General features: G+C 41.4%; 1 protein-coding gene across 1 annotated transcript in view; it reads left to right on the plus strand.

Annotated features, from left to right (window-relative positions):
* The window catches only part of PMFBP1 (polyamine modulated factor 1 binding protein 1), a 371,385-nt gene that overhangs the window by 105,507 nt on the left and 252,066 nt on the right, over nt 1–13,812 (plus strand). The window contains 1 exon segment of the mRNA XM_043494730.1: nt 3,308–3,436. Within this exon segment, the coding sequence (XP_043350665.1) occupies nt 3,308–3,436 (129 nt within the window).

The following is a 13,812-nucleotide window of genomic DNA, read 5'->3' on the forward strand; positions in this document are numbered from 1 at the left end:
CTTTCAACTACCTGAAAGGGGGTTTCAAAGAGGATGGCTCTAGACTGTTCTCAATGGTAGCAGATGACAGAACGAGGAGTAATGGTCTCAAGTTGCAATGGGGGAGGTTTAGATTGGATATTAGGAAAAACTTTTTCACTAAGAGGGTGGTGAAACACTGGAATGCGTTACCTAGGGAGGTGGTAGAATCTCCTTCCTTAGAGGTTTTTAAGGTCAGGCTTGACAAAGCCCTGGCTGGGATGATTTAACTGGGACTTGGTCCTGCTTTGAGCAGGGGGTTGGACTAGATGACCTTCTGGGGTCCCTTCCAACCCTGATATTCTATGATTCTATGATTCTAGTAGTCACAGGACAAAGGCCTAGAAAAAATGTGATTTGAGACACTGAAGTAAGACATCAAGGTTGATGGCTGCTTGGAGGATGCACTTGACAAGAATGCTGGGAGGCGAAGAGCAAGAACTGCCAAACCTGACTGAAGGGTGTGATGCTACATGATTGAAATATGACCATGTATATCATTGATATTGCCACTGTTAAACAATTGCAACAAATCTTGTACCAAGTATATCATGTAAGGTGTCAATGGAAAAGTTATTCGCTAAAGATGATTATCCTGTTAATCATTTTGTATTTGAAGTGATGAATATTGGCTATATATCTATATCACCATTGTGTTTGTTCCTGGGGTAACACCCACAAGGTAGTTTACTTCCAGTCTAGCCAGCATATTGTGAATGGACTATTCAAGTTGATGGCCCATCAAAGACACTTAACTCTCACAATGGACCATGGAAGAAACTCATTCCGCCCAGATGGCTCTTCCTGCCGATGCCTTAGCCTCCAAATGGCCAATGGCTCCCCCCGTGAGTCAGTAAGCCATGTAAAAGCATGTGACATGCTCATGTGACCCTGAACTCCATATTGTAATTTTCCACAAACTGTGTTGTGGACTTTTGTTTGGGACAGTAAAATTCCAGGCACATGGCAGAGGGTATAAAACCCTGTAAACATATCCATGGTGCCTCTTCTCTGCTCTGATTCTCTGGACTGTGGACTTGCATCTAAAATGAGCATTGTGATCTATGGACTGAGGAGCTTCCAATCTTTTGGAAGTTACGAGAGACTTTACAAGCCAGCCGTCTGAAACATAACTGCTATACACCTGATATAAGAACTTTGGATTGATTATATGTGTGGCTGGTCTCTTGGGATCAGAAGAACCCTTTATTTGATTAAATTGGTTTTCAGTAACCACTCATCATAGAATCTAGTGTCTGGGTGGTGAAATAAGGGCTGTAATGCCTAAGGAGACTGCATTTTTGACTTCTTGTTAACCAATGTGGTGAGACAGAACTTTATTTTTGTTACTGGCTTGGTATAATCTAATGATAGATTAACCACCAGTGTGGGGTGAGTTTGCCATATATCTCAGCAGTTTGTCCTGAATCTGACGTTCTCAGCTGTTGAACCACTGCTAAGCCAGCACTCTGATCACTTAAACACCAATTAATTTGCCTGGGTGGACCTGACTCTCCCTAATTGGCAGATTAGAATGGGCTAGGGAGGACTGAAGAGGTAATTAGCCCATTAGTGCAGAGGGTAGAGAGCTGCACAGGAAGGAAATACTGGGAGAGAGGCAGGCTAGAGACCTGAGGAGGAACTGATATTGTAAATTCTGTGGTGGATGGATCAGTAAAGGTGATGAGAATTCAATTTAAGTAAACTGGTGGTGTTTATTACTTGAAAGTCTCCAAACACTCTGTAAACAGAGGAGAAGACAGGAGTAGGTCCTTGCCCTGGCATGCTCTAAGAGAGGAGGAATTGAAGAAGACTAAAAGAGAAAAACATATTTGTAACTTTAGTAATGTCAGTGCATCCCAGACTCTCTCTGTTTCTGTCTTAATTGCAAAACCTGAACCATCCTCTGCAATGGACCGTGAAGCAGAACCTCTTCACCCACTCCAGCTTTTCCACAGCTTCACCTTCTGCTCTTAAGAGATATCCTCCTTAGCAATCCAAGTGACCAAGGGTCATGTGTACTGAGCTAATGCCAATGCTAAACATTTTCCTTTCTCCCAGATTTCAAAGCTCTCAGCAGAAGCACGTCAGTGCCCGAGCCTTCCAACACCAACCTCCTTCCCAAAAGCCAGCTGCAACAAAAGAACAAATGTTTGTTTTTAAGGCTCTTTGTTTACCCAGTCAGGGTTAAACTGGCTTTTACCCTGAGGTTCTGCTGATGTGTCATAATAGCTTAAGGCACCTGCTTTGAAAGTCCTGGTTCAGAGATCCACTGTAACAGGGTTTCCTAAACTGTGGTACACATACCCCGGTACTGAACTATTGAGTTTGTAAGTAATCTAATTGCTATGGTAGTTGCTGCTGGGGCACCAAGAGGTGCACAGGCAACGCTGGATTAGCACCAAAAAAACCCTGCATTTTTACTGGACTCTCTTGTTCTAGTGTTTTGGATTTTTTTCTCTTGAATGATGTACCCAGAGGGCCAAGTCACTGCAATAGCCAAACCAGGCTGGAAGGTCAAGCGAGCCTACATGAATGAGGGGAAGCTGAGGCAGAAGCTAGCCCAAAGCCAGACCAGGTTGACAGCACTGCTACGGTGCCTTAGAAAAACCATAGTGAGCACAATGTTTCACCATTGTACATCCTGTTAGGTTTCTATCAAGCTTTTCTTGACCAGTGCAGACACAACCTAACCATGCCATAAACTGGTTTACAAAGCTGTTAATTAGGCTGGTTTCTGCACTGTTTATTCCTCAATGTTAAATTACAGACTGTGGGACTGGCCCATTTAGATACCTAGTGATTTCCAGTTTGGAAGAGGAGTCCTTTTCTTCACAGCTACTAGAACAATACTAGTTCTTTATGTTTCTGCCAGGTCTCCCAGTACCCACTGTCCAAAGTTGGATATCTAGTACTTCAGCCCAAACTTCATTACATTGCATGATTGTGCAAACCTCTTTTTAGAGTAGCAGGAGAGATCATGCTTCTTATTACCACCTCTTTAAAAAAGATTTAGTCTCTAGTTGGTGCACGTAGCAAGTCTGCATAACCATGTGTTCCTGTCACAGTTATCTTCGTTCTTCTGTCCCTAGTCCCTTTGTTTGTCTCTCACGCTTGTTGTTGTGTCTTGTCTTTAGGCTGTAAGCTATTTGTGGCTGGGACTGTCTCATACTATGTGTGTATATAGCACTTAATACAAGAGGGCCCTAGTCTGGTTGGGGCATTTGCATGCAACTGTCAAATAGATATTCATGATAAATTACAGCTGAGCTACTTTTTGCCTTTACAGATGAAGGTGAGGCTTCTCCAGTCCTACATAATGGACCTGAGTGACCAGAATAGTGTCTTAGTTCAGACGATGGAAGAGCTGGAGAGAGAGTCTGAGTGGAAGGTGGCTATGCTAGAGGCAGAGCTTCAGGTACTGTTTGCTATACATGGATGTACCAAAGAAAATGTGCGTTGTGCTCCTCTGCTTGCAGAGCATTCTGTAAACCTGCCTAACCATGTCTATGGGACTACTTATCTCCTTCTCTTTTAATGCTACAGTATATGTGTGTGTTATGAGAAACTTTCTTTCTAGGCCTGGTCTTTGATGAGTTAACTACAATGCCTTGGTTGGACCTACATTTCCTTTTAATCCTCACCCCATCCTGCTCCAGTTATTTTGCATACTGTATGTGTAACAAAATATGAGAATGGGGTCTGGTTTGGGTGATGGTTTATACTTTTAACTATTTTCAACATTTCATATATTTTGGGGTGTATATGGTTGTCCCAGATTTTTCATGCTAAAATATAAAATGCAGATGACACTAAGCTAGGAGAGATTGCAAGCACTTTGGAGAACAGGATTAGAATTCAAAAAGACTTGACAAATTGGAGAATTGGTCTGAAATCAACAAGATGAAATTCATTAAAGATAAATGCTAAGTACTTAACTTAGGAAGGAAAAATAAAATGCACCATTACAACATGGGGAATAACTAGCCAGTTGGTAGCAGTGCTTAAAAGGATCTGGGGGATATAGTGGGGCACAAATTGAATATGAGTCAACAATGTGATGGAGTGGTGAAAAAGGCTAATATCATTCTGGGGTGTAATAAGAGGAGTGTTGTATGTAAGATGGAGGTGATTGTCCTGTTCTACTTGGCATTCATGAGGTCTCAGCGGGAGTACTGTGTCCAATTCTGGACACTGCACTTTAGGAAGGATGTGGACAAACTGGAAAGAGTCCAGAGGAGAGCAACAAAAATGAAAAAATGGTTTACTTCTGGTCAAACCTTTTAACAAGACAGCAGTTGATAGGTGTAGACAGAGAGAAGCAAAATGTAGGCCTTCACAATATGATAGGAAGACTACATACTTATATAGAGCTTGCACTCAAAGATCTAAAAGTGCTTTCCAAAGTTGGGTCGGCAGAGTTACTGCATTTTACAGATGGGGAAATGGAGGCAAAAAGATGAAATAAAATTTCCATTGTCACACTTTGAGACAATGGCAAAGGCAGAAATAGAACATGGATTGGTTTTAATCACAAGACAACGTTGTCTCTCTATAAGGGCCTGAACATATTTGGGATTGATAGCTGGACAAAAGCAATACTAAAGAAGTCTTTTTTTAAACAGTGGGCTGTGAATAGCTAAGATGGGTGCCTTGATGACTTAACAGGCAAATACCATAAGAATGTATGGAAGTGATTAATCTATTTTGGATTGCCTGCAAGCAAACGAGTGCTGTAGTGAGTAAAGTATTAGGGATGCAGTTTCCTTAGACTCTAGGAATTAAGACTAGCACAATATTTCTTCATACATTAGAAAAAATAAATAGTAGTCAAGAGGTCCTGTTATCATGTGTATGGCCCTGTAAAGTGATGAACCACGCTTTGCACTCCCACATTGCCAGGTGTGGTACTGCAGATGCGCCTTGCCGTACTTCATCCCAACTGGTTGTCAGCAAGTGTTGCTGTTCAGATGTGGGCAATGAGAGATCAAATACATTAATTAACATAAGTATGTCTCCATTTAATGAAGCCCCATGAAAGGAGCATATGGAAAACAGATTAAAGGCCCTTACCTCAGAACTCCCCAAAGCAGCAGGGAGCCTCCTTGATTATATGCAAGTGGTTCTTATTGTGGCTCCTAATGGGGTAGTACATTCCTTGCCAGGCCCAATCACAGTCATCAATGTATTTATCTGAACAACATCTCTCTGAGGTAGAACAATGCTTTTATAACTGGGAACTGAGACACAAAGGCTAAAGACTTGCCAAAGATCACCTAGGGAGTCTGTGGTAGAAGAGGAAATGGAACCCAGCTCTCCCAACTCAAAGGCTTATTATTTCCCTGATCACTGGCCCACTCTTCCCTATAAATTAGTCCAAAGCAACATTCACAGGACTTTACTCTGAGACTTTTACTGCTCCCTTTGGAAATATTCTGTCATCCCTTTCATAATCTGAGATGGCCTCATCCATTGAGCATTTCAGTTGCTCATTAATAGTGGCACACAAAGGCTACTAGTTGCATAGGCTCATAGTTATTATCCATTAAGAAAAACAAGAACAATTCTGAGTTTGGTATCATTAAAAGAAGGAATTTCCTTTCCTTTCTGAGTCCGTGTAAATTTTTAAATGCTTCCTGAAGGAGCAGAATCGTTTGTGCTTGGTGAATCAGATGCATCTACCTTGGCCTGATTTTTAATTCTCAGTCCCCAGCCTTCTGGTGAGGGAACAAAGGTGTATAATCAAGTACCTAGTATACTCTTTTGCATTCTTCCCATGCTCTCAGAATGTGGAGATGTTAAACTTTGATAGAATAGTGCAATTTTATATTTTGCAGTCAGCTACTTAAAAGGTTCATTGTTTTTTAATTAAACTGCATGGGGAAAAAGAGGAGATAGGTTTTCACAGTTCCTACGTGATCAGAGACACCCCAATAAAGCAAGATGGAGTGCAGCAACAAGTCCTGTGCCTCCCACCCTCCATTGTGGTGACTGTGACAGTAATTGGAGTTAATTTGTGTGGCTTCTCAAATGAAAGACTTCATGTTTTATAGTCCTTATTCTTTCAATCTCCCCCTTTCCTATGGTTGAGTGCAGCCTGCACAAGTTGATGTGATAATGAAATGAACCTGTTTAGAGGAGCACGGCTGACTCAACTTGTGATTTCCACTCATCATGCTGCCTATAGAATGACTCCCTGTGGTCAGAGAACCTTTCTTTCTTCTTTCTCTTCCTTTTTCTGTGAAAACTCAGCTCTTATCTGTTGGGATGGTGACTTTCTTGGCATGTAATCAGTGTTTGTTCCCTTCTTGTGTAGATGTTTCACAGCCTTTTTCTTCACCGATGTAAAGTCCATTGTCCATTTAGTTGTTCTGTGTCCAGTTTTCTCCATGCACCCCCAACTACCAAATTCCTCAGGTCAGTGGGGCTGTAGTGACACCTGCTGCACAGTGCTGGGAGTGACTAACACCCGCACGTTTTTCGCAGTGTTGTCTGCCTGTACCCAGGACTCCAGTTTATCTGCTGCATTCTGCAAGTGATTGAAGCTTGGAGTAAAAATAGTGTGAGACTGTTTCTTTGGAATAACTTACAAGTTCTTCATTTTTTTTAAATCAGAAATATTGCAAAGTTGGACTAACAAAGACTCTTACTTGAAAAAAGGGCCTGGAGACGAGTTTGGTCCCGAATCTGACTCGGTTCATAAGTTTAGTACATGTCAACTTTCTATGCTCTGTTATAAGGCACCTCTCCATTGCTTCTTGGTCCACATTTGTAGGGTATTACGGTGCACACCTTAGCAGAAGTAACACCATCCACCATGAACATTCCTATCGGCTGTTCTCACTCACTCTGGCAGATGAAATCCTCGTTAGGGGAAGGTGGAGCTCCTGTCATTGTCTGTGTCAGCTACTTTTGGCTTCACTGTGGACTGAGCCCAAGTCTGATGGTGTTCAGAGAAATGTAAGATACTAAAGGAAGGTTTTAACGGAAGCCATGACAGTTATCAGTGAGAGGTTGTGACAGAACAAAGAGGTAAAAGGAGAAAAAAGTATGGGACCTTTTGTTTGTCTTATTTGGTTTGTAAGTTCTTTGGTTTGTAAGTTTGTCACCTTTGGACAACACAAAAAATCCAATCTATTTGTGGTATAGAAATAGCATAAATTGGCATAGTAACAAAACAGTGTTTACATTACCTCAGTGGTAGGTGCCTTAAAAGTACCTAAGAGAGATTCTTTCCGACTGATTCACCAGCCATGGGGTGATGTCTGTCAGCTCAATGTTATGTGCTATCTAAGTCAGCCTTACAAAGGCAGCAGCATGTTTTTAACTCTAAGGGACTGTAGGATGTCTTTCTCTGGGACAATAAATAGTTTTGGAGTTGAGCATTGTCACCTGCAATTAAATGCCTAGGAGGGAAGGCATTAGCCGAAAATCATCATAGACTGGTTAGTCATCAGGCTTCTAAACTATCCACTCTTGAGATGAACTTTAAAATAGAACAGAGGCAACATGGAGCTCAATGGGAAATAGGCTCCAGGAGGAAGGGAATGGACGGGAGAGGCTGCTGTGTAAGTGTGCAACACTCAATAATGGCCTCTCCAAACTTCATCTTAGCCTCTCAGGCTCCTCCAACCACAGGCTGAATGTTGGATCTTTCCTATAACTACTACTGTGTGGCAGGAGCAGGTTACTGACTGGCTTCCTCACTGTGCTATTGGTAGCTGTGTATATCAGAAGAACAATGGGCTCAAGTTACCAAAAATCAAAAAGCCACCTACCACCAAAAAAAAAAAAAATCCCACAAACTGCGGAAAGCACCTGCTTTTATGGAATTAAAATAAAACCTGGAATGGGAAAGGAAAAGCATGAAAGAATTAGTGACAAGATATCATGTACAGATGTGGCGATGATGATTTTATTGGTATTGTGGGAGGGAGGGGGAAGCTGGGATGTGGCAAAAACACAATTTGTCCTAGAATTGAATTTCTCTGATAAGGAATTTCCGAAGCGCTGCCTCATTCATTCAGTGGCCAAATAATCATGTGCGCTTTAATAATCTTTATTTTACAGGAGTATGTTGCCAGGGTAACAGAGCATAAGCAGGAGAGCAGCACCTTGCAGATCACAAAGGCAAATCTACAGAAAGAAATTTCACTGAGTTTCTCTCTCTCCCCTTTGCAGTGTAATGACAACTCTTATTTTTCATGCACCTGTTTAATAATCTTATTGAAAGAGCCTTTCCCTATTTTTATTATTCTTGTCTGCCTGAGCACAGACAATGGCAGAAACTTGGAATTCTAAAGCCCACTGGGCTAAGCAAACTAACAGTTATAATATGGTTAGCATTTTTATGTAATTACTTTTTATTGCTGTTTTACCCCCATTTCTGTTCCTCCCCAGCTAGTTGCAGCTTCCTTTTCTCTCTGACCCAATCGGGGAATAGTAAGGGTTGAGGGAGAGGTTAGTAATTGATTGCATTAATCGGAAATTATTAGCTGAGCATGTTTTCGGGGTGGGGAGTGGGTCACAGAAGCAGATCTTTTAAGAAGGGGCAAATTGAATTATGGCCAATGAAATAATGAAGCCTCCAGGCCGTAAGCTGTAGAAAGGACAATCTCTTTCACGTATACTCTAGCATTATTCATAATGGGTTCTGCTCTCTGGCTGAAAAGCAATGTTTGGCCTTACTGACATCCAGCAGACTTAGACAGCTCGATTAGCTGGTCTGGGAAATTGGTTGATTAGAAATTTATTAAAAACGAAAATTCCTGAAGCTCTTTAGTGCTATCTGTAATTCTGGCAGTGGCGCATTACTACCAATCCTTTGCATGGATGGAGTTTATGACAGGTCTATGGCTTATAAATATTTTCCCTGTCATTCTCTTTGCCAAAGGCCATAGTCTCAGAAAGAGAGTGTGGGAAAAGCAGTAATCTTAGACTGCAGAACTGGCAAAAAAAGAAACGCTTGTGAAATTAAATACAAAAATTGCATTCAAATGATGGTTAAGGTCTGACTGCAACCCACAAGTGCCAAGAAATAAGAACTGTCACTTACATTCAGCTGTCGGTTATGTGCTGTTCAGACAGTCCTTAATCAGGCACTGAGGAACAGTGGACAAACTGAATATGTCTTCGGTATACTAACATGCCAAGCCTCAGGAAGAAAAATTTTAAGGACAAAGTTGCAACCTTACTATGAATATTCTGGCTTTTGTGGGTGGAAATCAGGCTGTTAATGTAGTTTTAATAAAGATTTTTGTATATTTCCCTTTTTCTCAAGGTTGGTACATATTTTCAATGCAAGGAACATCCCAGGTTCACAGTGGGTCCATGGATACTGGCACAAAGTACAGTAATATTTAGCACTAAATATCACTTGGTAAGTATATAAAAATATATATAATATTGTTACTGTTTCTCACTAGCTAACAATATTAGCCAGCCTTTATATACTTACCATGGAGTATTTCCTACTGAATATTACTGTGCTTTTGTGCCAGTATCCGTGGCATTGCTATAGTGTTAAGAGCATGCTGCTTTTCTGCAGGGGTGTAGTAGTAAAATGCTTGGGAGCAGAAGATGATGGGGTACAGGGACAGTCACACACCACAGGTGGCAAAAATAATTCCTTGTAACATTACAGGCAGGATGATGTTGAAATTAGATAATTGACACCCATATTCTGTTCATTCAGTGTATTTTTTGTGCCTCGTTGTTAGCAGAACAGGAGTCAGAAGTCCGAACATCTTGTGAAAGGCGAAGGGTGCTCTTGTGAAAAAGGGTTAAATACACTGTGGATAAGCCAGAGAAGGCTTAATCATTTAGTAAACAATTTTTATTCATTAGAAAAAGAACATTTGCACAGATATCTTAACTAAGTCTTAGGCCAGTGCCATTTGAAATGGGCAAAAAAAGGCACTTAAAAATGCTTGACAGATTATTATGCACTTCAGAGACTCAATATGATACTGCCTTTGTTGGAAAAAATTATATGAAAACAAAATTCTATGTGAGATAAGTAGGTGACAGATTTTAACTTCAGGGCCATTATAAAACTTGTTTTCTTCAAAATATTAAGAGGAATTAGATGAATTAAAGGAGTACTCTTTTTGCAAAATTATGTTTTTCCCAACTGAGAATGTCCATAGTCTAGAGATTTGTTTTTTGTGGGGTTTTTTTGAAAATCTTTAGCAATCCATAGAAATTGCTGGCTGCAACCATGTCTGTCTGTAGCAAAGGGCTGAACCCCTCTCTGTAATTGTATGTCAGAAAATGATGTGCAAGTTGTCAGTTTGGCTGCAAAATCTCAGCTCATTCTTTCTTCACATCAAACCAGGATTTACTGTATACTGGAGATGAAGTCAGTGCCTTTATACTGCAGTGCTTATGTATGCTGCTATAATATGACTAAGTAACCACTTGAGATAAGGACTTGTCTAGTTTTCCACTGATTTTAAGAATCAGAAAAACCTATTTGAATTATAACCTCTCCATGGTGGGGACTGTCTTTTTGTGTGTTTTGTACAGCATGTAGCATAATGGGATCTTGATCCTGATCAAGACGAGTGACAGGGTATATAGACCTTGTCCCTGGGCTGGCAGGGAACAGCTGTCTGTCATTACTGTAGAGACACTCACAGGGACAGGGGCAGTTGTCGAGAAGGGAAGGCCCTCCTCTGCCTCCCACTCTATATAAGAGCCCTCAGTGCTGGAAGGGGAAGGAGGGGAATTCTCTGTGTGTGGAAATGACTGAGGAAAGAGCCACACCTGCTAGTGTCCTCAGCTCCGAGATAGATTGAGACTGGGTGACATTTCCTTTGCTGGACTAATAGAAGCCACCCAGCCTTTGGAATCCTCAGATGGGTGGGAGAACTGAATCTCTGGTGATTCTGGGGGCTTGCTGCAGGTGTGCTGCCATGCTTTATTTTGAGTAAAGATTGAGAAACATTTATGTCATGGAAGACAGGTGAGATTCCAGAGACTGGAAAAAGGCAAATATAGTGCCCATCTATAAAAAGGGAAATAAGGACAACTCAGGAATTACAGACTAGTCAGCTTAACTTCTGTACCCAGAAAAATAATGAAGCAATCGATTTGTAAACACCTAGAAGATAATAAGGTGATAAGTAACAGTCAGCATGGATTTGTCAAGAAAAAATCATGTCAAACCAACCTAATAGCTTTCTTTGACAGGGTTAAAAGTCTTGTGTATGGAGGGGAAGTGGTAGATGTGGTATATCTTGACTTTAGTAAGGCATTTGATACTGTTATGCATGACCGTCTCATAAACAAACTAGGGAGATACAACCTAGACGGAGCTACTATAAGTTGGGTGCATAACTGGTTGGAAAACTGTTCCCAGAGAGTAATCATCAGTGGTTCACCGTAAAGCTTGAAAGACACATTGAGTGTGGTCCCACATGGACCATTTCTGGGTCCGGTTCTGTTCAATATCTTCATCAATGATTTAGATAATGGCATAGAGAATACACTTATAAAGTTTGTGGACAATACCAAGCTGGGAGGGGTTGCATGTGCTTTGGAGGATAGGATTAAAATTCAAAATGATCTGGGCAAACTGGAGAAATGGTCTGAAGTAAATAGCATGAAATTCAGTAAGGACAAATTTAAAGTACTTCATTTAGGAAGGAACAATCAGTTGCACACATACAAAATGGGAAATAACTGCCTAGGAAGGAGTACTGTGGAAAAGGATCTGGGGGTCAGAGTGGATCACAAGCTAAATCTGAGTCGACAGTGTAACGCTGTTGCAAAAATAGCAGTTTTCAAGTACATAAAAGGTTGTTACAAAGAGGAGGGAGAAAAATTGTTCTCGTTAATCTCTGAGGTTAGGACAAGAAGCAATGGGCTTAAATTTCAGTAAGGGCAGTTTAGTTTGGACATTAGGAAAAACTTCCTAACTGTCAGGGTGGTTAAGACCTGGAATAGATTGCCCAAGGAGGTTGTGGAATCTCCGTCATTGGAGATTTTTAAGAGCAGATTAGACAAACACCTGTCAGAGATTGTCTAGATAATACTTATGGGTCAGAGGACTAGACTAGAGGACTTCTTGATGTCCCTTCCAGCCCTGTGATTCTATATTTTGGCTACTGGAGGGCCCTGTTAGATCCCTGTTAGGGCCCTGTGATTTATGGCAGCAAGACCCACCCTTATCCCTGGGCTGACTCCTTCTACTGGTGAGTCAACTAGTGTTTGCCATCCCTGTGCAGAGCTGCTTGCCTCACTGCCTTTGAGCACTACCACAATAACAGTTAGTACTAATAATCCACAGAAGGAAGACTGGCTTCTTCTGTGTTGCCTAGGAGAAACTAACTGATTATGTCAAGACTGTGGAGTATAGACTGAATTCAGGGACTCAGGCAATGAATTACTGGCTGCCAAATGCGGAAAAACTTTCCTGATTTGTGGCAGGCCTGGAAAAAAATGCACTGAAGCTGAATTTTCAAGCAAATGCCCAGCAGGAAACCCTACTGGATGGAGATCCCATTTGCACATTATTTTTACCTACACTTTTCTGTTTTTATCATAGAAAGTTTTAAAATGCTGAAAGCCCAAGAGCAGGCCTTTTTCCTTCTGTTTGCAGGAACAATCTGAGGGTCTGGTTGACACAAAACAGTCTGTGCTCACTACTAGGCTGTTGGATTTCCTGTATACTCTCCAACCTAGGACTTTTTGTGAGTCATGAGAACATGGGAGGGCTTAACTCAGGGCTAATTTTCTTTATTTTATCTTCTTTAGAAGGGGTAGGATCTGATAAAGTTCTTCTTTGAGAGCTTGTCCATTTATATTTTCCACTGTTGGAGTGCATACTACTCATGCACTCAAGGTTGGATACTTTTGGCCAGCAGTCCACTGGGGCTATGCACATGCCCTGAATGTTCTTGTGCTCCTGACCTGACAGCATGAAGAGCACTGTGAGCCCAGCTGCCACTCATTTCCTTCTCACTGTCTGAGGGTGTGAGAGACAGCTCCTGGTTGTTGCATCGTTACTCATCATTTTCTCAATCTCTAAATTTTAATAGTGTTAGTTAGGTTAGTGTGTGTTTAATTGTCCATTGGCACATTTTGAGGTATTTTTAAAATCTCTCTACTTGAGTCTCCTGGTTTTAAACATTGCTTCTCTTGCAAGATGGCAGGTACTATAAATGATGGGCGTACCAGATGCCTTCTTTGTTCAGGGATTTCCGTATCTCCAATAAATGCTTCATGTGCATGTTCCACTGCAGTCCCGAAGTGCCTGAGAGTTATGGATCCACTAGCTCCTGGGCTCCATCTTTGGAAGCTCTGGCTTCAGACTCTGGAAGGACGGTTGCTGTTTTAAGTGCTTAGAAGGAAAAGAGCATTGCTCCTCTTCTACAATTAGGAGCATATCATCTATGGGAACTTCTGTCAAAAAGGCATGTCACCTCATTGTTCCTATCTTGAAGAGACTTCATAGCCTAAATCGGGTACTGTGGGACTTGAAGGGAGTTTGGTGCCGAGACCTGAAACTAGCTGTTTCTGGTACCAAGGCTAGAGCATCAGGAATTACTGGGGGTTACTGAGTGCTTTGGCACTGGTGCCAAAGAAGGCACTGCACCCAATCTCTTCTGTGGTGCTCTCTTTGGTGTTGCATATATGAGTATTAGGTACACACACAACTTTGATGCACTCTATTCCCTCACCAAGATTCATGCCATCATCCAACTTGGTACTGGGAAAGTACATGGTACAGAGCAAACAAGGGTAGAGCCAAATACACTACTTTTCAGGCTCTCCACAATTTTACTGACA

Source organism: Dermochelys coriacea, chromosome 12 (genome assembly GCF_009764565.3).
Source record: "Dermochelys coriacea isolate rDerCor1 chromosome 12, rDerCor1.pri.v4, whole genome shotgun sequence".
NCBI lineage: Eukaryota > Metazoa > Chordata > Testudines > Dermochelyidae > Dermochelys > Dermochelys coriacea.